The 23,428-nt window shown below is 50.4% G+C and overlaps 10 protein-coding genes across 14 annotated transcripts; 7 read left to right on the forward strand and 3 right to left on the reverse strand.

The window, feature by feature from the left end:
• Nucleotides 1-186: 186 nt before the first annotated feature.
• FVEG_07278 (hypothetical protein) lies at nucleotides 187-3,945 on the forward strand. 4 transcript variants are annotated; one of them, XM_018895874.1, is made up of 3 exons: nucleotides 187-2,020; nucleotides 2,147-2,902; nucleotides 2,957-3,945. In XM_018895874.1, the coding sequence occupies exons 1-3, from the start codon at nucleotides 1,906-1,908 to the stop codon at nucleotides 3,568-3,570; spliced, it is 1,485 nt and encodes a 494-aa protein (XP_018753225.1). In that variant the 5' UTR covers nucleotides 187-1,905; the 3' UTR covers nucleotides 3,571-3,945. The 4 variants fall into 4 exon arrangements, with proteins under 4 accessions (XP_018753225.1, XP_018753223.1, XP_018753224.1 ...); XM_018895872.1 differs by having other exon boundaries at nucleotides 187-2,902; XM_018895873.1 differs by having other exon boundaries at nucleotides 2,147-3,945.
• Nucleotides 3,946-4,088: 143 nt separating this feature from the next.
• FVEG_07277 (hypothetical protein) lies at nucleotides 4,089-6,306 on the forward strand. Its single transcript, XM_018895870.1, has 2 exons — nucleotides 4,089-4,698; nucleotides 4,751-6,306. The coding sequence occupies exons 1-2, from the start codon at nucleotides 4,448-4,450 to the stop codon at nucleotides 6,063-6,065; spliced, it is 1,566 nt and encodes a 521-aa protein (XP_018753221.1). The 5' UTR covers nucleotides 4,089-4,447; the 3' UTR covers nucleotides 6,066-6,306.
• Nucleotides 6,307-6,895: 589 nt separating this feature from the next.
• Nucleotides 6,896-7,625, forward strand: FVEG_07276 (hypothetical protein; the record flags this gene model as incomplete). Its single annotated transcript, XM_018895869.1, has 2 exons — nucleotides 6,896-7,000; nucleotides 7,059-7,625. 2 exons carry the CDS (start codon nucleotides 6,896-6,898, stop codon nucleotides 7,623-7,625), a joined length of 672 nt encoding a protein of 223 aa, XP_018753220.1.
• Nucleotides 7,626-8,025: 400 nt separating this feature from the next.
• On the forward strand, nucleotides 8,026-9,128 carry FVEG_07275 (myo-inositol-1(or 4)-monophosphatase; the record flags this gene model as incomplete). Its single annotated transcript, XM_018895868.1, has 2 exons — nucleotides 8,026-8,302; nucleotides 8,353-9,128. The coding sequence occupies 2 exons, from the start codon at nucleotides 8,026-8,028 to the stop codon at nucleotides 9,126-9,128; spliced, it is 1,053 nt and encodes a 350-aa protein (XP_018753219.1).
• FVEG_07274 (lupus La protein) lies at nucleotides 9,076-11,380 on the reverse strand. Its single transcript, XM_018895867.1, has 4 exons — nucleotides 11,030-11,380; nucleotides 10,555-10,926; nucleotides 9,689-10,500; nucleotides 9,076-9,636 (listed from the first exon to the last, which is right to left on the reverse strand). The coding sequence occupies exons 2-4, from the start codon at nucleotides 10,819-10,821 to the stop codon at nucleotides 9,516-9,518; spliced, it is 1,200 nt and encodes a 399-aa protein (XP_018753218.1). The 5' UTR covers nucleotides 10,822-10,926; nucleotides 11,030-11,380; the 3' UTR covers nucleotides 9,076-9,515.
• A 965-nt stretch (nucleotides 11,381-12,345) lies between these two features.
• Nucleotides 12,346-14,811, forward strand: FVEG_07273 (phospholipase A2; the record flags this gene model as incomplete). The annotated part of the gene is made up of 1 exon (XM_018895866.1): nucleotides 12,346-14,811. The coding sequence occupies one exon, from the start codon at nucleotides 12,346-12,348 to the stop codon at nucleotides 14,809-14,811; it is 2,466 nt and encodes an 821-aa protein (XP_018753217.1).
• FVEG_07272 (hypothetical protein) lies at nucleotides 14,755-16,390 on the reverse strand. The gene is made up of 2 exons (XM_018895865.1): nucleotides 14,856-16,390; nucleotides 14,755-14,784 (listed from the first exon to the last, which is right to left on the reverse strand). The coding sequence occupies exon 1, from the start codon at nucleotides 16,283-16,285 to the stop codon at nucleotides 15,134-15,136; it is 1,152 nt and encodes a 383-aa protein (XP_018753216.1). The 5' UTR covers nucleotides 16,286-16,390; the 3' UTR covers nucleotides 14,755-14,784; nucleotides 14,856-15,133.
• A 209-nt stretch (nucleotides 16,391-16,599) lies between these two features.
• FVEG_16062 (hypothetical protein) lies at nucleotides 16,600-17,051 on the forward strand (the record flags this gene model as incomplete). The annotated part of the gene is made up of 4 exons (XM_018905299.1): nucleotides 16,600-16,602; nucleotides 16,653-16,672; nucleotides 16,744-16,926; nucleotides 16,988-17,051. 4 exons carry the CDS (start codon nucleotides 16,600-16,602, stop codon nucleotides 17,049-17,051), a joined length of 270 nt encoding a protein of 89 aa, XP_018753215.1.
• A 1,277-nt stretch (nucleotides 17,052-18,328) lies between these two features.
• FVEG_07271 (hypothetical protein) lies at nucleotides 18,329-22,869 on the forward strand. Of its 2 annotated transcripts, XM_018895864.1 has the most exons (3): nucleotides 18,329-19,317; nucleotides 19,373-19,812; nucleotides 19,906-22,869. In XM_018895864.1, the coding sequence occupies exons 1-3, from the start codon at nucleotides 19,174-19,176 to the stop codon at nucleotides 20,918-20,920; spliced, it is 1,599 nt and encodes a 532-aa protein (XP_018753214.1). In that variant the 5' UTR covers nucleotides 18,329-19,173; the 3' UTR covers nucleotides 20,921-22,869. The 2 variants fall into 2 exon arrangements, with proteins under 2 accessions (XP_018753214.1, XP_018753213.1); XM_018895863.1 differs by having other exon boundaries at nucleotides 19,373-22,869.
• Nucleotides 21,976-23,054, reverse strand: FVEG_07270 (hypothetical protein; the record flags this gene model as incomplete). The annotated part of the gene is made up of 3 exons (XM_018895862.1): nucleotides 21,976-22,442; nucleotides 22,537-22,580; nucleotides 23,020-23,054. 3 exons carry the CDS (start codon nucleotides 23,052-23,054, stop codon nucleotides 21,976-21,978), a joined length of 546 nt encoding a protein of 181 aa, XP_018753212.1.
• Between the last annotated feature and the right edge of the window lie 374 nt (nucleotides 23,055-23,428).

Here is a 23,428-nt window from a genome sequence, read left to right on the forward strand (position 1 = left end):
GGCTGAGAGACGAAGAGGCAATTGCAATACGACATTGCTATCAATGTAGTATGGCCGCTTACCATCAGATACCACTGAAGGGCCAAGAAATGCATTTCAGCCGTTCTGGTCTACCTGAGCCAAATATCAATCAAATTTCAGGGCTATCATCGTTTAGTCATTTTGTCTCAAGATTTCAAGGTTTCAAGGCAGGCGAATCGTATCGCGTCAGCTCACGCCTGAATACGGGTCATCACAATGGCCTCGTGCTCATCACTCTTCTGGGTGCCATGGAACATCTTTCACGGCTGTTTTGGGATGTAGCGACCAATTCTTTGGCCAAGTAATAACAAGCCTGGCCCAAGGGAGCATCTGGATTCGATGAGAGGGCAGATTGACAGGCGTTCCTGAAGCTCCCACGTTTCAAGAGACCCTAGCATTTCACAGCTCACAGACAAACGCGGTTGTCAGTCGCAAACTGGAAGAGTAACAAAACGTGCAGCATACCGATTTGATGGAGGAGAGATGATGAAGAGACCAAGTTCCGGGGTGCATCTACCAATCAGCCCGGCAGGACCAGGGTGTTGCCCAAACCGGCGGTGCAACCCCAAATAAGATGTATGGATGCAACGTCAGATGCTAATTCCAGGAAGGCAAACAGAGTCGACAAGGCTAGGATTTGCACTAGGAGCCAGCAAGCGAGGCAAGCATCTGTTGTGCGTTTACCGTAGAGAGCATGGCTAAGAGCTATGACCTTTGTTGTTTGAAAATGCGCTCTGTACAACGTCTGACGAAGAACGTCTCTTGTTGAAGGTTACATGCCAGGCCAGACCGAATGACAGCTTGGGTATGGATGGAACTCATGCTTTGACGGCGCCTTCGCCAAGACCCAAGTTCACACCAGTTCGACGAGAGAATGTGAGAAATGCGCAGCGTGACGACACACAGCCTCGAACACAGGCAAAGGCCTCAAACCCCGTCATCTCACGCGGCTATCCAATACGGTAGCAGCACAAGACCTCGTCTGGGGTCTTTTGTGGCAAGGACAAGCAGACCAAAAAGTCAATGGAAGGATCCATGACCAGCCAAAGGGCGAGTTGGAAGTGGAATAGAGTGGAACCAAATGCACGACATCGACTTGACTCGACTCTCTAGACTTAAGCCAAGGGCAACAGCGACACCATCTCGGGCACTACGTGTGGCCCAGTCAATGTGTCTCTGTGGTGTTTTGATAGAGTTGGTGTGGAGCGCTAACATGATCGGGAGTCCGTCAGGACCATCTTCTAAGCGCCGACTGGTCCGGCGAGACAACCGACCCCGGTCCATCACCTGCACCGTGGGTTCGTCTTGGACAATCGTCAACCACTCGATACGTCGTCTTGCATCTCCCTTGGCTGCCGCCCATTTTTTCTCTTATTTAATTTTTTAAATTTCGATCGTAACGGAGCCTGAAGCTAACCCAGATCCCACTACAGACTCGTAGCAGGGACATGGTGCCAATACTGTCGTTTGTTGCCTCTATGGGTGTGGGTATACTACCATGGGAACGTCGCGGCCCGGCCGTCATCCACGAGATGGGCTGGGCTGCATTACAAGTTGCTTGCCGCTGTTTTGCTTCTCTTGTTCTTTTATCTGCCGGGTCCCTGGTCCTCTTCCTGCAGCTTTCCCGTCTTGCTTCACTTTTTGTCCTATCCCATTCCTCTTCTGCATGTGCTAGTACTGGTGCTGGCTTACATATACGAAGTAGTGTACTGTACATACATACACACTCATATCCCACCTTATATCCATACGTTGGTCTGCCTTTCAGCCTCTCAGCCCTTTTTCTTTTCACTTCGTTGAGTAACGAATCGTCATTCTCTCCGCCATTCTCTTCTCACCCAACATTCTAAACGCCTTCTCGGTATGACGTGAGAGCTTCGCAGCATGACACACGCCGGTTCTCACGGTGCCCATGGCTCTGAAGCAGCCTCTTGGCCATCGTGGTTATCTCTCTGCTGCGCACCGCTGGTCTCCTCAGAGGACAGGAGGCCGCGTCGTAGTAAGTCTATGTCTACTTCTACCTCTGCCCACACTGCCAATGCTTGGGCCTCGGATTCGGCTTCAACTTTGAACATTTCGTGGCCCGTAGGCAGGTTGAGCGACGACCAGTTGCTGATAGGCCAAGTCGATGAGAAGCGTTCTTATCCAGTAATATACGACCAACCAATTCACCATCCCCAGCCTGTTGCAATGCCGGAGCATCGTAAAATGTCGGATAGGTCTACGAGAGACAATATCTCGTCAAAGAGAAGGAGATTCTGGTCACTCTCTTCAAGTTCGCGCCGGCCGCTCATTTCAGCCCCTTCAGACTTTCGCCATGTATCAACTGCCGCCGATCCATTTCTTGATTATCCTGAACCTACGCCGTCGAGAGCCTCGAATCTTCGGCCTGCGAAACAGTTACCTCAACGCCCTTACCGCCCGCTCGAGTTGAGCATCTATCAGTCCGACAATGGTGTATCTCCTATCATGCCTCACTTTGAACCAAGACCTACGAACCCAGCTCCCTCATCAGACTATTCTGAGTGTGTGTCAGATTTGTCAGATAGCCCACTTGAAGAAACGAAACCTTCATTGGAGCACGAGAAGAGCTTCTCAGATTCTCCCATGTCATTTCACTTTCCACGCCGTCAAGCCCTAGGGAGTGCTCCTAGTTCCTCTCATGGAGAAGATGAGATCCCGCCCTTGATCCCCCCCAAGTCACGGGGGCGTCCTCGTGCGTATAGCTCACCAGATGTGGAAAAGGTCAAGGAACGAGTCGCGAGTGCTATGCTAGAGGTTGAAAAGCTCCAGAAGCAAATTGACGATGTCATTGAGAGACAGAGTCTTTATGTTCCCAGTCGACCACCAACTCCCTACTCGGTCGCCCGGGCCGTGCCCGGTATGAGCTCGATCTATGGGCCTGGGGACGAACCGCTCCCGCTGACTTCTTCAGACCTGGAACCCATGCCGTCAATTCCGGCTCTGCCCCCAGCTGCTCCTTCTTTTGCCCAGAGACTTAACTCCGATATCATTGAAAGGCCACACACAGCACCCATCAGGTCTCCTCGTACGCCTGTGAGAACTCTCATCACACCACCTCGCAGATCCCGAACTTCTGAAGAAAAAAGATCACCTTCTACCCCTCCTTCTCGCCCAAGGCGAGGTGATATGCCCCCACCGCCACCTCTACCTTTAGTACTTCGACCTCCTCTGAGGAAGAAGAAGTCTTTTTCCCGGGTGTCGAGCTGGCTCTTCCCCGGGTCGCAGCACAACCGTAACATGAGTTTCGACTCCGTCACCAACGCTCCTCGTCCTATCAGGGGCTGCCAAGGATTTTACCAAGTTTCGCTGGGCGGAGCATCAGAACATCGGCGGAGCACAGAGTCAATCGATACCGCCAGTACTTGGGAATCGGATGACGAGAATCGTACTGTCCCGACAACATGCTCTGTGGGTAGCACAGCTGCTGTGTCACAGGATGAGCCCCTCATCCCACGGTTCGCCACTTCAACGTTCGGTAGAAATGATATCCGACCTCAAAGGAGGAGTGTCGGAGTTGCAATGTAAAGGAATGATTGGATATTCTGGCTTATACCCCGCGTTTTCTCTTCAACGTTTTTATGACTTATACACTTGTATGATACCATCCGTACTACAGCTGCCCTGTAGCTAGACTACGTGGCAAGCAAGGTCTTTTGGGTATTTGGAATGCTACAGTAATAGGATAAAATATTTGGGAATAAGGGTTGGATTAAAGAACTGGTTTCTGGGCGGCAGATTTCTTCTAAAATTTATGTCCATTTAAACGATAGAGGCTGGAGGTATGGGAGCAGAGATGTTATCTTGAGATCTGCAGGATACAGCTAGTTGCAATTTAGTCCGCCTAGAGCGGCATATTCCATTCGATACATACTTTCCACTTCATTTGTCGTCTTCACCACTGAACTTTAGGGTATTGGTGTGATCTAATAATAGCACCAACGCCAAACCATCTCATGATGCTGAAAGAGGTTTAATTGCCCAGCTCTTATTCTCGTGCGGGTTTGTTCCTCTTCTGGATTTTGTACCATCGTTTCACCGATCAACGACTGAGCGCAATCACTGTAACAACTGCTGAAGACATCGGCATGTGGCTAATGGTACCTCATTGGTCAGCCTCATGACCATGCACGTGGCCCACCCTCACCTGAGGTGAAGTGAAGTGTCTTTGGACCTCCAACATTCAGGGATACTCAGCTCAGCTTAATCAACACTATTTCCAGCCAACAAATGCGACCAAAGCGCAAGGCTATCAAAGAAAGAGCCTCCAGCAGCTCAATATCTCAAACCTTGCGTGTTTGTTCCCACCAGCCTTTACTAATTTAACCTCATCGCCCTCACAGGGAGTCATTTGCTCTCAAAAACATCTACAAACATCCCTGTCAAGATAACCGAATCAGTAGAAATGGTTCGAATTCCGCGCGACGGCGCGCCTTCAGAAGCGAATCGCTCAGAAGCATCTGATGCGGATGCTGAGAGAGGGCGGCTACTATCTGCAAATGATGAAGAAGCCGAAGAGAGCTATGCGGACGCAGAGCGACTTGAGAACTGGCATACAGAGCACAAGCGTCGAGAGACTCGACGATGGAGCTACCTTGTCATGGTAATCAGCACAATTGCATTAATCACAGTTCTCGCTATTTGGGTTCACAACAAGTGAGTATCCTCATCCACATCTCACATTTGACCCCAAACTAACATCTGCAAGCACACTGTCATCGGGATGTGATTATGACGGAAGCTGCAATGACATTTCCAAGCTCTGGGGACAATATTCTTCCTTCTTCTCTGTCCCATCAGAGATTGATTCGTCAACACCGGATGATTGCGAGGTGACCATAGGAATTGCCCTGTCTCGCCATGGAGCTCGATATCCAACCGCTGGCAAGACTACAGCATACAGCGCCACCATTGCTCGCCTCCAGAAATCAGTAACCAATTATGGCAAGGGCTACGAATGGCTTAAGGACTACGAATACAACCTCGGATCTGAGGACCTGACCGATTTTGGTCAAGACCAGATGATTGATTCTGGAAAGGCTTTTTATGAGCGATACATAGGACTCGCTGAAAAGACGGAGCCTTTCATCAGGGCATCAGGATCCGACAGAGTTATCATGTCGTCTCACAACTTCACACAAGGTTTCTATGCCTCTCGAGGAGAGTCTGGAGATGACTACACCGATGGCATTCTTGTAATTCCCGAGGAGCCTGGTATCAACAACACACTGTCACATGGAACATGTAGCTCGTTCGAGGACAACGATGAGATAGGTGATAACAGTGCGCAGACTGCCTGGGGAAACAAATTCCTGCCTTCTATTCGGGATAGACTGAACAGGAATCTGCACAAAGCCAAATTGTCGTTACAGGAGACGATCTATCTCATGGATCTGTGCCCTTTCAACACAGTCAACACTCCTGATGGTATAGGACAATCCCGTTTCTGCGACCTTTTCTCCACAGAAGATTGGCGAAGCTACGATTACTACATGACTCTAGGCAAATATTACGAATATGGTAATGGCAACACAATGGGACCGACACAGGGCGTAGGATACGTCAACGAGCTTGTTTCTCGATTGACGAGGAAGCCTGTTAATGACCACACCACAACCAATCGCACGTTGGACGCCAATCCTGAGACATTTCCCCTGGACAGGGCGTTATATGCAGACTTTAGCCACGACAACACTATGGTGTCTATTTTCTCAGCAATGGGTCTGTACAACTCGACAAGCAGGCTACCGAAACACCATATCATACCAGCTATCCGAGCACATGGCTACTCATCGGCATGGGTAGTCCCCTTTGCTGCGCGAATGTACGTAGAGAAGCTCGAGTGCGGCGCTTCAAATGAAGAGGAGGGGGAAGAATACGTGAGGGTGGTGATAAATGACAGAGTTATGGAAATGGAGAGCTGTGGGGGGGATGAGTATGGACGATGTAAGTTGGAAGATTTCGTGGAGAGCTTGTCGTTCGCGAGGCAGGGAGGGCATTGGAATAAGTGCGGTGTCAAGTGATGAACCCCCAGGACGAGTTGGATATACAGAGCGGTTAATTGCATGTTTTTTGCTATTCGAAGAGGCTAGTAGTCGTTGTAATGAACTGAAATAGACTCGAATGCAAGGGAGTGGATTTGCTCGGGTGAGGAATACGAGGGGTGGAATAAGATGCTATCGTAACTATTTAATGAGATAGGAGGAAGCTATGAGTGCGACTCGCCAGAGCAAATAAATCTTTTTCACGATGCTTAATCTTGGCAAGAAGTCCTATTGACATGGATGTGTGAATGGAATGCAAGCATTGGATGTTGTTGCAACTGAGGGTTGACTTCTCGGGTAGGGAATTAGATACCTCAGATACCTTATGAAACTCTGCAGGGACTTAAACGCCTTTCTCCACTAAAGCGGGCTACTGATACTAAATCCAGAGCCGGCACCAGCGCCAAGCCCACTGTAAGCAGCCCTAGTTCGTGGGCGCTGACAGAAGTGGACCACCCTAAGCTTTTCCCGTCCAGTCCTCCAGCGCTCATTACATCTCAGTTGAAGCCCAGTCAGTGACATCTTCATACTGCACTTGCACTGTAGGAGTTTGGACGAACGACCGCCACCTCATCCCAACACGACAAGCCCAAGTCAAACAAAGGACACCAAAGCTCACTTGCGAAAATAGCCCTTCATTGTATCTTTCCTTACCACGGCGGGTTATCACTATTCAACCACCAAAGTAGATAACCCAATCATTGCGTTTTGCGCCCGACCAGCATCTGTCTCACTATCTCGTCTTTCGTCACCACGCGACTGATCGCATCGCAAATTCCTTGGATACTCGGAAGCGGGATCACAGAAAGATGGTGTCGACGGCAGGAGGCATCGTGATCGCCATTATTGTTCTTCTCGTTGCAGGAGCTGTTGGATGGGTTGTATTCACACAGCTTCGTGCTCGCAGACTCGGCGTATGTCAATTCCTTCGGTCCCAATCCTGTCAATCAAGCTAATACCCTAACTCCGCAGCTGCCCCCTCCAAGTTTTGCATCGTATCTACCATGGCATAAGGAAGATAGCGGCTATGGAATACAGCCTGCCCCTAGCGGCATCGCTGGCTGGTTCAACGACAAGATTCGCAAATTCAAGAACCGTAACAACCGATCCGCCGCAGGCGCTTACGAGCAATCCGGCGGTGCTCGCGGCCGTCGCGGCTTTGGTCCACTGGATCCTGACGAAGCATGGGACTCGCGCGTTGGAAACGAAGCAGACCAATATGGATACTATGAGGAGGATGTTGGTGGTCGCGGCCGGGACACCGGATACGGCGGTGGTTACAACATGAACCTCGCGGCGACGCCGGGATTGCCGGGCGGTCGGGGTTTCGATGAAGAGGAAGATCGGGGGCGTAGGGCCAGCAGAAGCCCTGCATCGGGACCCGGAGGGCGAAACCCGTTCGATGACGACGCTGGTTCAAGTTTGCGCGGCGTGAGCCCTCGACCTATCGACACGGGAGTTGCGAAACCCAAGAACAGAAGCGACAGCGCCGAGAGCAGTCCGACAGAGCGACGGTCTGTGTTTAGGGAGAACATGTAAGACAGACATGAGCTGAATGAGTCGAGTGCGTTGCGGAAGACGAGACAAAAGGTGCCGATTATGGAATGTTTGCGAATTTTCTATGCTTGCCTTTCCTTCTTTCTTTCTTATCTACGGGGCTTGGGAGCCTGTGACTCATGCAGAGCCTGGACTTGGTTGGGTGGAATTCTGATATATCATGACATTGTGTATGTGCTCCGAGGGTTCTTTTATTATTAATTTGGTAGTTCACGGAAGTCTTGTATCACTCCTGTCGATAGTGACTTGACACTTAATCCACGGCGTTTCTATCCCTAGATCTGATCGAAAATGCCATGTGTCCAATTGAGGCACAGCACAAACCCAACGTGCTATTTCGCCCCTGTTCATTGAGTATCACTGAAATGTTGGGAAGCTCTGGATGGGCTGTTCTGACCGGCCCCGGCATTCGACCCCTCACAGACGTCAGCTTGAGCTGCCCCGCCAAATCATCGAGAACCCCTCCATAAATCTGTTCCTCCACTTCATTATAACACCATCGTATCTTGTTCAGTCAACAACAGGCGAGACATTATACACAATGAAAGATATCGATCTTCAATCTGTTCATGATGAGCTCGTCTCAGTGGCCTACGAGGCCGGAGCCATGATCTTGGCTGCCAATCCTGCTGAGCTCGACACCGACACCAAGCTCAACTGTACGATCATGTTCTGTCCATGACAAGTTTGGTAGCTGACACAATTGCAGCCGTGGACATTGTTACTGAAGCAGACAAGGGCGTCGAAAAGATGGTCTCAACCCGCCTCTCCTCATCATTCCCTTCGATCTCCTTCATGGGCGAAGAGACATACAAGCCTGGAGTGAGACTTGGCCCTGAACCAACTTTCGTAGTCGATCCGATCGATGGAACAACGAACTTCGTGCACTCGTTCCCCAGCGCCTGTATCTCTCTCGGTCTCGCAATCGATCGTCAGCCTACCATTGGCGTCATCTACAACCCCTGGCTCGACACCCTCTACACCGCTATTAAGGGCCGCGGCGCCTTCCTCACACACGGTCGTGGAAAAGAACCCCGCCGTCTTCCTCTCGCACGCTCACCGCGACCAATCGAGGGCCTCGGCAGTTCTCTCGTCGCTGTCGAATGGGGAGCACAACGTGACGGACCCAACTTTGACATTAAGGTCGAAGCATTCCGAAAGCTGACAGCGACTCCCGAAAACGGCGGATCAATGGTTCACTCGTTGCGGTCGATGGGCTCTGCTGCGCTGAACATTGCTGCTGTGGCCGCGGGGCAGGTAGACTTGTACTGGGAGGGTGGATGCTGGGCGTGGGATGTTTGTGCTGGATGGGCGATCCTCAACGAAGCTGGTGGGCGCATGGTACATGGAAACCCGGGGAATTGGGATCCTGAGCTTGAGGCACGTGTATATCTTGCTGTGCGAGGAGCACCAAGTGGCCAAAAAGAGCTTATCGAAGAGTTTTGGGGCGTCCTTGGCGATAAAAAGCTGGATTACTCTGTATAGAGTCGCCATGAAGTAAAATAGGGTGTTTTCTGAGAAGGAAGGGGGCCATATAGAGAGAACGGATGGGAATTAATGGAGATAAGTCACTTGCGAATAGTATCACTTTGTTTGACAATCTTTGTCAAATGCCACTAGCCATCTATAGACCCGTGATAGACAATAGGAAAGCATAGCAAAGCACCTGGTTGCTCCGTAAAAAGACCCCATAATACAGTTGTTGCGGTTTCCGCTTCATCCCCCTTTCACAAAACTTCATAGTTTTTGAACCCCCCCCCCCCCCCCTTTTTGTTCAATATATGGTATCAGCCTAAATGATGTTGGTCGTTTCTTGGTTCCATTTTCCTCCTCGATTTAGATGAGTGATTCTAATTTCGTCTTGAGCTTGACCTATTCGGTCTTGACATCGATCTTCTTGGCGGCAGGCTCACCGGAGGGAGCATCCTCATCGCGGCTTCGCTTCTTGTTATCGGCAGACTCGTCGACAGTAGACTGGATGCGAGGGGTGGTACTGTGTAGGATGTTAGCAGATACCTCTCAGTATAATGATTAGGGCGACTTACTCGTTGCTGCTGCTGTGCTTGACCTCATCCTTGGACTGATCACGGTCACGTCCACCATCGCGTCCACCACGGCCACGGCCTCGACCACGGCCTCCTCGGCCGCCGCGCCCACCTCGGCGATCCTTGAACCCGTTCTTCTGGTCGTTCTCACGTCGCTGCTTCCAGTCGTCCTGGCCACGGCCACGAGAATCCTTTCCACCCCGTCCACGTCCACCCTTGCCTGTCTCTCGACCCTCATAAAACTTGCGGGGATTGCTCTGATTAGGCTCGATCTTCCCTTGTCGGATAAGGTCGTTCTTCTCGTCGCAATAAGCTCGTTTGCTCATGATTTTGAGATCGTGGTCCTTCCACTTAGGCTTAGGGTCAATCTTGAGGAACTTGCTCGCCTCATCCTCGTCGGCAAAGGTGACGAACACGGAGCCCTTGAAGAGACCCTCGTTAGTGCGTCGGAGCTTAAGACCCTTGACCTCGCCAAACTGAGCGAAGAAGCTCTCAAGGTCGAATTGGGTGTTGGGAGCCTCATCGCCAAAGCCCTTGACGTATACGGTAGCGGCTTCGACCTTGGCCTTGGAGGCGTTCATGGGCTGGTAGGGGGTCTTGCGTTTGACGACCTCCTCGCCCTCCTCACCGGAAAGCTCAAGAAACTTGCTGTCCTTGAGAGCAGCGATGACGGCGCTGTAGGGCTGGAATGTTCGCATACGCTTGAAGGAGTGGATAGTCTTGACCTTCATGGGCTTGTTTTCGCTTCCGCCGCATGACTCCCACATGAACTTGTCTTGAGGGAAGTTCCAGTCGCCAAAGTAAAACTCGACCTAGAGGAGTCAGTACACGGCGCGACAGGGGGAGATGGGTGAAGCTATACATACCTGCTTGCGGATGGCCTCGGGGTCATCAGTGACCTCACGGGTTGAAGGGTCGAATTTGCGGTTGTTGCGAGGGTTTGCATCATCATGCTTGGCTGTTGTCTTCAAAATCTCCTTCTTCTCTTCAGACTTCTCCTCTGGCTTTTCTGTGGACTCCTCTGCCTTCTGCTCTGTCTTCTCTTCAACCTTCTCTTCTGTGGGCTGGGTGGTGGGAACGTCAACCTCAGGCTGGACAGCCTCGACAGGCTTGGAGGCTTCAGCTTCGCTCATTGTGAGTTTCGACCGTTATTTGATAATTGGGAACGATGCGCGATCGCGACTGTTTCACGGTCGCAGGCTAAGAAGTGTTGAGGGATAGGATAAAGAGGAAAGAAGCTAGAAGCGAAGTGAGAAAAGGTCGCGAAAACGTAAAAGATGGTGGCGGGGTTGAAAAAAAGCGAGTCATCGGCGTGACTGTTGCCTGTTCGATGAAGCTTACCTTGATAGAAAGAATTATCTCGAGTTACACAATTGATGTGTTTTGTTTGTATAAAACAGATTCAATTGAAGAAGAGTAAAAGAAAGTGATTGATTGATTCTGCCGGCGCGAGGAAAAAAATCACCTTGAAAAAAAAACCATCGAAAGGCCCATCGCTCGCTAGACTTAGCTTTGCGATTTCACCGCCCGCCTTTTTTGGCGTTGGAAGTCCGCTAGCGATCCACAAGTTCCTGTCTCAGTGTCTCTCCCATTCCCCCACCGCGGATGACCCCACTTTCCTGCCGCTCCCTCCATTTGTGACTCGTGAGTGTTCCGTTTCAATGATCAAGATAACCTAAGGAGCAGTCTACTAGTTAGAGTTTATCTAGCATCATGACGATGACAACTCGAGACCAAAATTGTAATTCGACAAATATATTATGAACTTGTGTTACTTAAGAGCAAGTCTCTCAGTCGATCAAATCAGACATAGCCTATGCAGCAATTCTTCGATCTGATTTGTCAAACTTTATATAACTGTATCAGAGCAGAGCGGTTGATCAAGAGATCGAGTAGCGACGACTGTTCCCCAAAATCAAGTCACTCTACCACAATGAAACCCGGCGATAATTAAGCTCTTTGAAAAAAGAGAGCCCGAGTTGACCGTCAGCTGTAACCTGATTGGGCCTTGTCTTGTCTCCTTGGCTCGGAACCAAGCTTTTTGACCATCCAAGTTGAAAGCGGACCTGAAGATCCGTGGTACCGATAAAGTGAATACCACATGCCAAACAAAGAGAAAACCTCCGAATGGAACCGCAAAAGTTACAACATCTTGATATAATAATCGGGAGTTTCGATTCTCTCGCTTGATCCGTGGCATGATACGGGAAGCGTCCGTCTGCCCCGACGTACGTGTGACCTCTGAAAGCAATAGAGAAATACTTTGGAATGGTCGAGGCTCATATTCAGCTCTCAAGTACCCCTCTAGTTTTGCACTCGTAGACCCCACATCCCACTTTTGCAGGACGGAACTTGAGAATGACATCAGCCATCTTGAGCTATTCTCAACAAGTTGCGTAACGTGGTACGGTAGTGTCATATAAAATCCCTAGCATCCAGGCACCAAATCCTTCGGATACGTGCCGAGGTGTCTACCTAATCTCGCGGTCCAATCTGCCATTTCGATTCTATACTCTCTTTCAAAGATCTACCCATATTCCTCTATTTGTCTTGCGACAATGCACTGAGTTTGGGCTTGCAGCCACTAAAAGCATGTGCTGTGCGCTGTCAAACTATGACAATAAAATTCTCGACGAAACCCAATTGCACCCAGAACGATGAGAAACTACCGCGGCTCTCTCAAGAGCCTCAATAGAGTCACTACAAGACTCAATACCCACCCGCGGATCCCCCGACGAAGATTATCGCATCGTCAACACCGCCATCTGTGGACATCTCCATCCAAAAACGATGCCAAGCAAGAAGCACAGCAAAAATCGACGTTTCCAGTAGCAGTAATTACCGGCGGGCTTTTCATCTGGTGGCTCTACCCTTCTGACGACTTTGCACAGCTTTCCGGTAAACAATTGAGGCAGCGAACCCATGAGGACTCTCCAAAGGACGAGAAACAAGACAAGACTCAGGACGGAGAATCAGATAGTGACCAGTCGGCCTGGATAAACTTTGCTCGCCGCTTCGAGACGTTCTGTAAGCTCAACGATGTTCAATTCTCCTCCTTCTCCGACAAGGTCGTTAGTTATCTCCTCCCTGAGTGGTCCAGACTTATCCCAGGCTATGTTCGGAAACTCCAGCGTGAACTCTCCATGTCCCCAGGGTCTCTGGCCGACGAGATTTGGCAAGACGCCCACGACCCCCTAATTAATCCCGAGATTCGATATTCAGCCAAAGTTCGAGTTTCACCCAATCTTTGCGATGAGGAGAAGGAATTTTTGTCCCGGCGAAAACGAGTCGCCAGAGTAGGGCTGGCTAAATATCTGGGACTGAAGGAGGAGGATGTCCATCCGGATGATGTTCCCACAATTGCAATGTGCGGCTCTGGTGGAGGTCTGAGAGCACTTATTGCTGGAACTGGATCAATTCTTGCCACAGAAGAAGATGGGCTGTTTGACTGCGTCACATACACCTCGGGCGTGAGCGGCTCATGCTGGCTTCAAGCTTTGAGTCTCACATCGTTCAACAAGGGAAACATTCGTAACCTTCTCGAGCACCTCAAAGCTAGGGCCTCAACCCATATCGCCTACCCGCCCGTGGCCTTCCAATCTCTTGCTTCTATGCCGACTAATAAATACCTGCTGAGTGGCATGGTCGAGAAGCTCAAGGGTGATCCCAAGGCAGATTTTGGTCTCGTCGATGTGTATGGTGTCTTACTGGCAGCTCGGTACCTTGTGCCAAAAGGGGACCTCGGAGTCAACGATCGCGACTTTAAGCTCTCAAACCAACGCCAATACGTCCAGTACGGGCAATTACCGATGCCCATCTATACTGCTGTGAGACACGAGATTCCTGACTTGCCAGAGGCTGCTGAACAAGGCCCAATCGAAGCCGAGATCGCCAAAGAGAAAGCCAAGAAGGAGGCGTGGTTTCAGTGGTATGAGATCACCCCGTACGAATTCTTTTGTGAAGAGTTCGGCGCCGGAATCCCCACCTGGGCTTTAGGCCGCAGATTCAACCAGGGATGTGATGTTCCTCCTGAGGATGGCTTCCATCTCCCCGAACTTCGTTTGCCACTCCTCATGGGCATCTTTGGTAGCGCATTTTGTGCAACTCTCAGTCATTATTACCGAGAGATCAAGCCACTTGTCCAGGGTCTGACTGGTTTTGGGACTATTGATGAACTCATCTCGACACGAGACGATGATTTGGTAAAAGTGCATCCTATTGATCCTGCCAAAATACCCAACTTTGCCTACGGAATGCACGGAAAATTACCGGAAACCACGCCGACCAGTATTTATGACAACGAGTATATTCAGCTTATGGATGCTGGAATGTCTAATAACTTGCCTATCTACCCACTCCTGCGTCCGGGCAGAGATGTGGACGTACTTGTTGCCTTTGATGCCTCTGCAGACATCAAAACCGACAACTGGCTCTCAGTCGCCGATGGCTACGCCCGTCAACGCGGTGTTCGGGGTTGGCCCGTCGGCATTGGCTGGCCCAAGCCCGGAGAAGCAACATCCCAGGTAGTAGAAGAGCTAGACGAGGCACAGGCGAAATCCACTCGTGAAGCTGAGGCTAAGCTCCGCGAAGCCAAGAAAGAGCAGGATGAGCTTCGCCAGGAAGCTCACGAAGAGGGCAAGCAAGTTATGGCAGAGAGTGACAAGACCAAATTCGAGCCTGGGGATCAAGAGTCCGGCGATCTGGGCTACTGCACTGTCTGGGTTGGGACTAACACAGAACGCAGTACTGAGCCACCACCTCCCTCAAAAGCAATATCGACCGAGACATCATGGCAGCTCATGGAGCCCGATGCTGGTATTGCTGTTGTCTATTTGCCTTTCATTTCCAACGACAAGGTCCCTGGTATTTCTCCAGGAACTACCGAGTACCTTAGCACATGGAACTTCATCTATACCCCTGAACAGATTGATAATGTCACTGCATTGGCTCGAGCAAACTACGACGAGGGAAAGCAGCAGATTCGAGATACCATCCGCGCAGTGTATCAGCGCAAGAAGAAGCTTCGCGAGGAAGCAGAAAAGGCCCAACGTCAGGACCGTTATCGATCCCGTATGAGGAGAGGCGAAGGCATCCGTCTAGGCGAAGGTGATCATTTCAGTTAAGCCTGTAATTTCAACATTCCTGGTAGAATAATCATTTGACTTACAGAAGCATGTATCTAGTATACCCGTGCAGGCGTCAGGGACGCAGTGTAATGTAAAAATTTGATGCTGATTCTGATTCTGATTCTGTCGAGTTTTGTCATTGTGTTACATTGTATCTTACAGTGACGTTTCCCATCCCGATCCTCTAGGATCCTATGCTCCCATGTAATTTTTATACACAGCCCAACCGGGGCGAAAATTGCTCATTATCCACATGAAGAGCCGACGCCTGATACGCCGCTCTGAGTACATATATATCCAACACCACGACATTTCTGGTTTAGATGACCTCACCAATATCGATATGCGGGGCTGTCCAGCGCTTAGCATCCGGCTCGTACATGTCACTGGGCACCCGGACCTTGTTGCCGGGGCTGTAGAGGTACCACGCTTTGAGGGCGTTCATCGATGCCTTCCATCTGGCAACGTCCAGGCTAGGGCCGCCACCTTCACCAAGTTTCTCAGAACCGCTGTAAATACCAACAATGAACACGGGAGTTCGTGAATGCCGACCTGTCTCACTCTCTAGACGAGCAATAGGTGCCTCAAATCCTTCACGAGCGCACAACATGGAGAGTTCTCGTGTAGGTAGACTGAATTCGAACATGGTAGAAACGTCGACTTGTCGAGCAAGGACGTGAGCTTTGACGAAATCGCGAGCGGCGTCTTGACCAGAGTGGGTGTAAACAGCACCAACAACGGCTTGGACAAATGAAGAGTACGCCTCGTGTTGGTAATACTTATAGCCCTCCTCGCTGCTCATCTTCTCGACGTTCACGGGATCACCAAAAGCATTGTCGTAGACTACACGACTGCTGATTCCTCGCCGGGGTTTAAATCGGTCTGTAAAAGCAGATTCTTGACGGACAGAACCCCAGCGTGACTGCATATCCGCATCCCGGGGTGCCCATTGTAATAGGCCAGGATCGACCTCCTCACCGGGAGCAGCAGCGGCCTCAACACCCCACCTGCGCGCTACTTGATGCAGGGATTCCTTTCCAGAATAGGCACGGAGGGCCTCGTAGAGGACAGCCATTGGTAGACGAGGCCATTTACAGACGAGGAACTCGAGGACGTGATAGTTGATGAATGTGCTGCCGAGGAAGGCGAGGTTGGCGTTGTTGAAGCTGGGGTTCTTGTCGGCTGAGGGAACGATGAGGGCCCGGGCGAGAGTTTCCAGAGGGATCTTGTTGGAGAGTGATAACCGGGAGTGGAGAGCCGCAAGCTTGGCCGACTCAGCGGCACGTTCGGGGGAGGGAGATGGGAGATTGGTGAATGTGGGTGTTTCTTCGTTGGTTTGAGAAGCGGCAACTGTAGAAGCTTGACGTCGAGTCGCTTGTAGAAATGCCTGTCTTGAGATACCACTACCGATACTGCGGGCATGGGCCTGCAGCAATTGGCCGCCCCATCGATCGATCCGTGCCCTCTTCATCGAGCCCAATAAATTCCCTCTCGAATATCCCGTCGGTTTGTGAAAGGCGTCGATGAGGCGACGGAGCGAATTGGAGATTGTCGCCTGTGTTGTTGGTCGTCGACGGGTAAAAAGTTCTGCGCTACGAGGCTAGAGTCGTGTGAGCTGGGGTGTGTGGTTTGACCGGAACAACAGGCGGCCCGTTCTTCGTTTCTCCCGTCCAGCCGCCTTGGAAGCTGGGACCACACCTGTTGGCAACCGGCCATTTGAATCAGTTCAACGTCGCCATCGCCCTGTCAACCCTTATCTTTTCGTCTGTTAGTCAATTGTTCAAAATGGTGAGTAAAGCCCACAAACTGGAGTGAGTCCATGCTAACAATTGACCTAGGGTGGCGGCGGAAAAGTCCCGTAAGTTTTACCTCTCACGAACCAAGCACCGAAAGCGAAGCGATTACCGTATCTAACCCATCCTACGACAGTTACCCCAAGCACGTCTGGTCTCCAGCCGGTGGTTGGTACGCGCAGCCTGCGAACTGGCGCGCCAACACCCTGATTGCTGGTGTCGTCATGGCCGGAATCGTTGCGGTTACGTGGAAGTTCAGCGCTGGACGAGAACAATGGGCTCACCGACCTGAGCAAGGGCAGTGGTACGCCAGCCGACAGTATGCTATCCAATTCCGCATTGGCGAGAGTCTGAGCGAAAGTGCTAACAATGGGGTTTAGCTGGTCGAAACAGTTGAAGCAGTGGGATCAAGAGGACCAGGGAAATGCGTCAAAGAGCGAATAGAGCTGGATAAAACGACAATGTGTACAAATTTCTGCGAAAGAGGAATGCAATCTGATTCAAGATCAATATCTGGTGTCTATGATGTTGTGATGATAAGGGTCGCTATATTCCATTTCACGAAGCTCCCTGGAACTTCTCGACTGAGATTAAACGTGATGAGAAGCCGAATTTCGACCCAAGAAAGTCTCTAGTTTGTCCTTTGGCTTACCAACATGTTGCTTACCCGGCCATAGGGTTATCAATTGGGTGGCAATGCTCGTTCCTGAGAGCAAATCAGAGCACTGCTAAATATGCTTACTGCGTAGTATGTGAATCAATATCGCCTTCTAGTTCCTGAGAAGTAGTTTCATACTGGTGGCATCTCGATGGGCTTTATGAAGGTGTGCGTACGACGTAGTCGGCCTATATTTGAGCCTCCTCCTCTTGAAGTGAGCTTGGACTGAATTCCACATTGCTGAAATAGCTTTCACATAAAGCATCAGACGACTGTAGATAGTGGCCCTCGTTACAGCCGAACTGACATGATAATCCTATTAAAGCGACCAAGGCAAGGGCGATGACAAGGACTCAGTAACACACCCTACACAAGAGTAAACCCACTTGACATCAAGCTCGTCTGAATGTGTTGAAGGTGATAACTGAGACCGGGCTTCAAAAGACATTGCTGAGAATGAAACACCTAATTGAGATTGGGTCATACATTGTTTTCAGGAACACTGGTGCTAAATAAGGGAAGTAACGGCGAATGGCTTGTGTGTAACTTGATAAATCATGCTGCAGAACTTCGGATACTACCTCATCAAATGCCATTCAGACATAGCCCAGCAGTTCAGTCCCGTCCAGTCTGCCTGGTATACTGACTGCCTGATACTACGCATGACAACAAATAACAGAAGCACCATACAAGTCGGCTGTGAATCATTGGCTATCGGTTCTCTCCAAGACGATGTTCAGAAACACTGGAAGCCAACTCAGCCCCCACCATAGCCGGTCTGCCGACACCCTCACAGGTAGTACCCTCAGTCTTAAGACATCCACCCAGGTACTAAATATCAGGTCCAGGGGTACTTGGGGTCACCAGGATTAAACTGCCTGAGTCCACTTTAAGCCGCTGCCACTGAGGTCACTACCGGCTCTAGGTCTAGGTATTTTTCTATCGTTAAGTATGGACGGTAGGCACCTACCTAGGTACCTTACCTTGGAGAGGACCCTTGCACAACCTACCTGACATGAGGGTGCTCCGCTGCTTATGCTTATTGAGGCTCCAAGGCTGTTTTGCGTTGTTGGCCAAGGCAATATCCCCTCTTTAATATTGATATGTTTGGCAGTATTTGGTTCTTTCAAGTTGCTTGATTGAATATTAATTTCAACCCGACATTCTCCCCATTCCCTTCCCTTCCCTATCTTTATGTTGTCTCTGTTACGTGCGGAAGCCTGAGGTTGTTGGCCATCTTTCAGCTACTCCGATCTTCTTCCGCGGGTATCGATTGTGTTCCAGAGGTTAGAACCACTGGGCTGCTCGGCGCTGTCTCTGCCTCAAACCTTCATCTTCACCTACAATCGTTACCTACTACCTACCTTGCCTTACCCTTCCTAGATTATTTCTCGCTTCATACCGCTTTTGACCATACGGGCACTGACTGTCAGTGTCTATCCCAACTCAGCTCGTCATTGGCTTGGCACTGCATCACCGTTGTTATTCTTTGCCCAGTTTGCGGGTCGCTTCTTAAGTTATTCGCCACCAGCCTAAGATCTAGACTGAACGTCAACCAACGGACGGCATACCACCTTGTATCGATCAGATCTATCTCATCGTCTTGGTAACCTCGTTTGGCTCTTGTTCCTGGATCGAGCCGGACCATTTCCTCCTTGTTTATTCTTCTCTTTTAATCCTCCATAGGTCCCTTCACCACTCAACCTGTGTTACTAATCTCAACTCCTGTTGATCTCACGTAGACCTTCTCACACTCGGTCTCCTACATCACCCAACCTCGATCTTTCGCCTCAACGACATCTTGAACTATCTTTCAGTCTGGCTTCGCGCGCCTTTCGCCTCGCCGGCCTCGCTGTCGGCCTTGGTTTGAGTGCCTTGACTGCGTACCAACGCAGCCAAGCGCAGCAGATGTCTTCTCATGCCGAGAGGCATGGTCACCTCGACGCGACCGCAGGCCGTGAGGTAGTATATTGCCACGCCTGCGCTGGGGAATGGTATCGAGACGAGAATGGACTAACTTGTCCCGAATGTCACGGCGAGATTACTGAGATTGTATGCTTTCCCACGCTGCCACTTCCTATCCAGAATGCTTACCACTTATGTTCAGATCGATCCCGCAAACGATCCCCGCGACTTTGAACACCACTCCTCTGCCTCCACCTCACCCGAGCATCACCCGTACGATTCAGATCCTGAAGAAGCCGATATAGATGAGCATGCCCAGCATGGCTTTGTGTTTCGACGGAGCGTCCGAGACGGTCCGAACCACCCACATCATCATGATCCCGCTACTGCGCCAACTTATGAGCGCTTCTGGGATATGCTTAACGGATTTGGACCTCGAGCACCTGGCGGAAACAGTTCTTTCCCACCTAGCCCAGGAGAACATGAACTACCCCAAGGACCAAACTTTGGACCGCGCATTCACCGGACGACTTTCACGTCAGGGCCACTAGGCGGAACGACTTCTGTAACAATCGTATCGGGACCTATCCATGCAACAAGCCGTGGTCCCGCTGGTGCCCCAGGAGGCGAAACATTTCAAGAGTATGCACAACCTCCATTCCAGCTTGATGAACGACCTGGCGGCTTGCGAGTCACGGCCATTTCCATGAATCTTGGAGCTAACCAGCGTACCAGTTTCTTTCAGAACATGCTACGCGACATTGTACCGCCACCACCCGCTCATAACCATGACGGTGAGGAAGGCGCCGGAGGTCCTCCACCCGGTCTGGCTCGAAGCCTGCAAGATATCCTGAATCTTCTTAATCCAGCAAATGCAATGCATGGTGATGCAGTGTACTCCCAAGAGGCTCTGGATCGGATCATTACTGGACTCATGGAAGCCAATCCCCAGTCTAACGCGGCTCCTCCAGCTACAGAGGAAGCTCTCAAGAACCTGGAACGAAAACCTGTCGACAAACAAATGTTGGGTTCGGAGGGAAAGGCAGAGTGTACCATTTGCATCGATGAGATGAAGGAGGGGGATATGGCCACATTTTTACCCTGTAATCATTGGTTTCACGAGGAGTGTGTCACCTTGTGGTTAAAGGAGCACAACACTTGCCCCATCTGCCGAACGCCGATCGAAAAGACCGATCGCAGCGGCAACAATAATGGCGGCAATGGGAACAACAATAATAGCGGCGACGGCTCCCAATCCCAAGGTCCAATGCCAGGTTCTAACTCTGACCAACCGAACCCGTCTGGAACTCGAGCGTCATTCACGTTTACTCCCAACCAGTGGACACCATTCGACAACCCTCATTCTCACACACGCCCGGTGCGGTTCTCGCGACCTCCAAGTCAGAGCCAGAGTCGCCTGAATGAAGCATTGCGTACTATCTCGAACCGGCAACAAGAGAGAGAACGTGAACGCGAGCGTGAACGAGGCGAGACATCAGGGTTTAGCTACGACACGTCTCGACTTCAGCGACGAAGCTCACACTCTCCAACAAGTCCTAGAGCGACTGCCCCGAGTGAACATGGCGCTCGTATGCGACAGAGAAGCCCTTCCCAGAGTAGCCGTCGGTCAGCGGCGGAGTCGGATCAACAACGCCGGCAGAGCAGCCATGGCCCCATTAGCTGGCTCCGCGATAGATTTGGTGGAGGAGGGCCTGGTAACGGACCGCCACGAGAGGAAAGGCGACAGTAGAATCGTCACTCACCAAACTCTGGGGGAATTGCATTGAGGACGATATCAGAAGTCCTGATTCCTCGTCGTTCGCTCGCAAGGTGGCATGAAGACAATGAGAGGTCTTAGAGGCAGACCTTGGTGAGATAACGTATTGCTATCATGCCACCTCGATACACAACGTGCAGTGACTGCAACCAAGTGCCGATCTCTTGACGTATGCGCTTCGATGTACGGGATAGAATGGAGGTTTAGTTGGTAGGGCACACGGGAATGATTGGAATTGAGCTACCAGCGGCATTGATAATTACATAAATGGACGTCAGGGATAGTCCATAAAGATTGAAGACTGATGTCGAGTGTTCTTATTGTGAGCTCGACCCATGTTGGTTGTGTCAATGTACGTCGAATGATTGCATTCCAGACAACAGCCGTCGAGTGTGTCAATAGACACAGGCTCCTGTAAGGTAATTCTAATGTGTTCAAGTCTATTGGTTGGTTGTTGAGATACCAGACAAGCCTTGCAAGAGCCGAGCTTACATCAACCTTTGACTATTAAGACATTATGAACTATAGACGCCTCGCTGATAATTACATATTGAAACAAGGCAGCTTCTTGTAATTTTGATATCTGATCAAGGGAATGACTCTGGACAGGAGATGTTCAGTTCTTACAAAAAAGCAATGTATTCGACTATCTCGCTGCATGGATCCAGAAATATCACACCGCTCTTGCGGATGCTGCTCCTGACCCAATCTCTCCATCTCTTGGTAGGATCTTTGGTCTCCCTTTTGCTGGTCGGTAAATCTAGCTTACGCCTACCGAGAACTGTCCCTGTGGTCACCTAAGTTTTCGGCCGTTTCCCAGTCTGAAGTCTCGTCCTTGGATGGCTTCTTTGATTTCGCAGGTAGCCTGTCTTGTTTCTTTAAGGACTGGTTTGTTTTTTCTATGTTCCATCGAAGAACATCTGAATAGCGCGGCGTCAGCTTCTGACCAGGCTTCTTCTCCTGACCCTGGCCTGAAGGGTGGGATGGATCTTCAGACTAGATCTTGAGGGAGACTGGTGGGTTTTGATCTAAGCCAGCCGAATGTGTCTCTTGGTCCACAGGAGGGTGTGCGACAACATCAGGTGTTGGAGCCGCCGGCGGTGATGAAATGCTTCCCCGGACTGAGTGTGCTGGTTCAGGAGAATTGCTGCCTCCACGTGAAGTAATCTTGCGAGGGGGCGGGGAAGGCGATTGCCTTTCTTTTGGACACCCTGTGTCTTCAGATGCTTGTCTCTTTCTGGGGACTGTATTTCTTGAGATGCGCCTCTCTCTTCAGATGTACGTCCCTCCCCTGGAGACTGTATTTTCTCAAAAGCGTGTCTCCCTTCTGGCGGCCGTGTGTCTAAACAAGAGCCTGGGCCATCCTCCGACGACTGAGGCAAAGAGACATTCCTTACAGGGAAGCCAGGGGCTGAAATTCTGCGGCTCGAGGGTCCAAAGAAGGCGAAGAGTTTGAGTCTCCAGGATTCGAAGGAGATGGCGCCAGCCCCGATTTCTAATTACCGGGGGAGTTTTTCCATATTGTACCGCACTGCTTAAGTCAACAACTACAACAAGCTTAAGAGCCACATATGTGAGATAAAACTTACGGCGGCGCAGAACTGATTTCCGATCAACCCCGCTATAGACCCGGCTGTATCACACATGGGGCAGTCGTTTCCCGCCATGACAAGTTCGCCGATTGTCAAGGTACGGGGAAGTGAGAGAAAACTTAAAGGCTAATCAATAGGGTACAGTGAGTGGATGGCTCGGTCTGTGATTCAAGAGAGAGCACTACAACAAGGGTAGAATACTGTAACCAATATGGTGATAACGAAAGTTGTGATGATAACCACGATGATGTTGATGCTGCTGCTGATGTTGGTTGAAAGAAGAAAGATAGTTTGAGGTATTCTGCAAAATTTATCAATTTTCGGTCATGGAAGTCTCTGAGTTTCTTGAAAGGAAAGAATCGACCAGCCAAACGACGAAATAAGGTAAATGGCTCTGATGTTTGCATGGTTGGGAGTAGTCGCTTCTCACCTGTCTCTGTTTACTAGGTACCTACCACCTAGGTACTAATGTTTACCTACCTTGTAGCAGCATACAAGTTTGTCAAGGCAGTCATAGCTCAAGAGTTAAGGAGGACAACTCCCTGGATTCCATTTTCTCTGTTTGCCATTCACCTACATCTCTAGATAAGCTCATCAGTGTACCGATGCTAAAAGTGCCTGGTCAAGTAAAGCTATCTACCTACCTAGGTAGTACCCAGGGGGTCTCGCTGTGCGGCAACTTGGGAGTGTTGCAACTACTACTACATGTTTGTTATTGACGCCAAGAAACAAACTTGCCCCGGCTTGCGACTTTCGAAAAGGAGTTACCGGAAAGTTGCACCAGACATGGCGCTTCAAGTTGGCGGACCGTTAGGTACGTTTATAACAGCCTAAGTTTGTGGCGTAATGGTTAGTAGGTACGATGGAAGATGCCAAGGTGACAGGGGCT

This window comes from Fusarium verticillioides, chromosome 8 (genome assembly GCF_000149555.1).
Source record: "Fusarium verticillioides 7600 chromosome 8, whole genome shotgun sequence".
Lineage (NCBI taxonomy): Eukaryota > Fungi > Ascomycota > Sordariomycetes > Hypocreales > Nectriaceae > Fusarium > Fusarium verticillioides.

Excerpts from the sequence above, each read along its gene's own strand:
- FVEG_07278 (XM_018895871.1), top strand. The coding sequence starts at position 1,906 with ATGACACACGCCGGTTCTCACGGTGCCCATGGCTCTGAAGCAGCCTCT.
- FVEG_07277 (XM_018895870.1), top strand. The coding sequence starts at position 4,448 with ATGGTTCGAATTCCGCGCGACGGCGCGCCTTCAGAAGCGAATCGCTCA. Across the intron at positions 4,699-4,750 it reads GCTATTTGGGTTCACAACAA|CACACTGTCATCGGGATGTG; the intron begins GTGAGTATCCTC and ends AACATCTGCAAG.
- FVEG_07274 (XM_018895867.1), bottom strand. The coding sequence starts at position 10,821 with ATGAGCGAAGCTGAAGCCTCCAAGCCTGTCGAGGCTGTCCAGCCTGAG. Across the intron at positions 10,501-10,554 it reads CCGAGGCCATCCGCAAGCAG|GTCGAGTTTTACTTTGGCGA; the intron begins GTATGTATAGCT and ends TGACTCCTCTAG. Across the intron at positions 9,637-9,688 it reads AAGCACAGCAGCAGCAACGA|TACCACCCCTCGCATCCAGT; the intron begins GTAAGTCGCCCT and ends CATCCTACACAG.
- FVEG_07272 (XM_018895865.1), bottom strand. The coding sequence starts at position 16,285 with ATGAAGAGGGCACGGATCGATCGATGGGGCGGCCAATTGCTGCAGGCC.
- FVEG_07271 (XM_018895863.1), top strand. The coding sequence starts at position 19,174 with ATGTCTTCTCATGCCGAGAGGCATGGTCACCTCGACGCGACCGCAGGC. Across the intron at positions 19,318-19,372 it reads ACGGCGAGATTACTGAGATT|ATCGATCCCGCAAACGATCC; the intron begins GTATGCTTTCCC and ends ACTTATGTTCAG.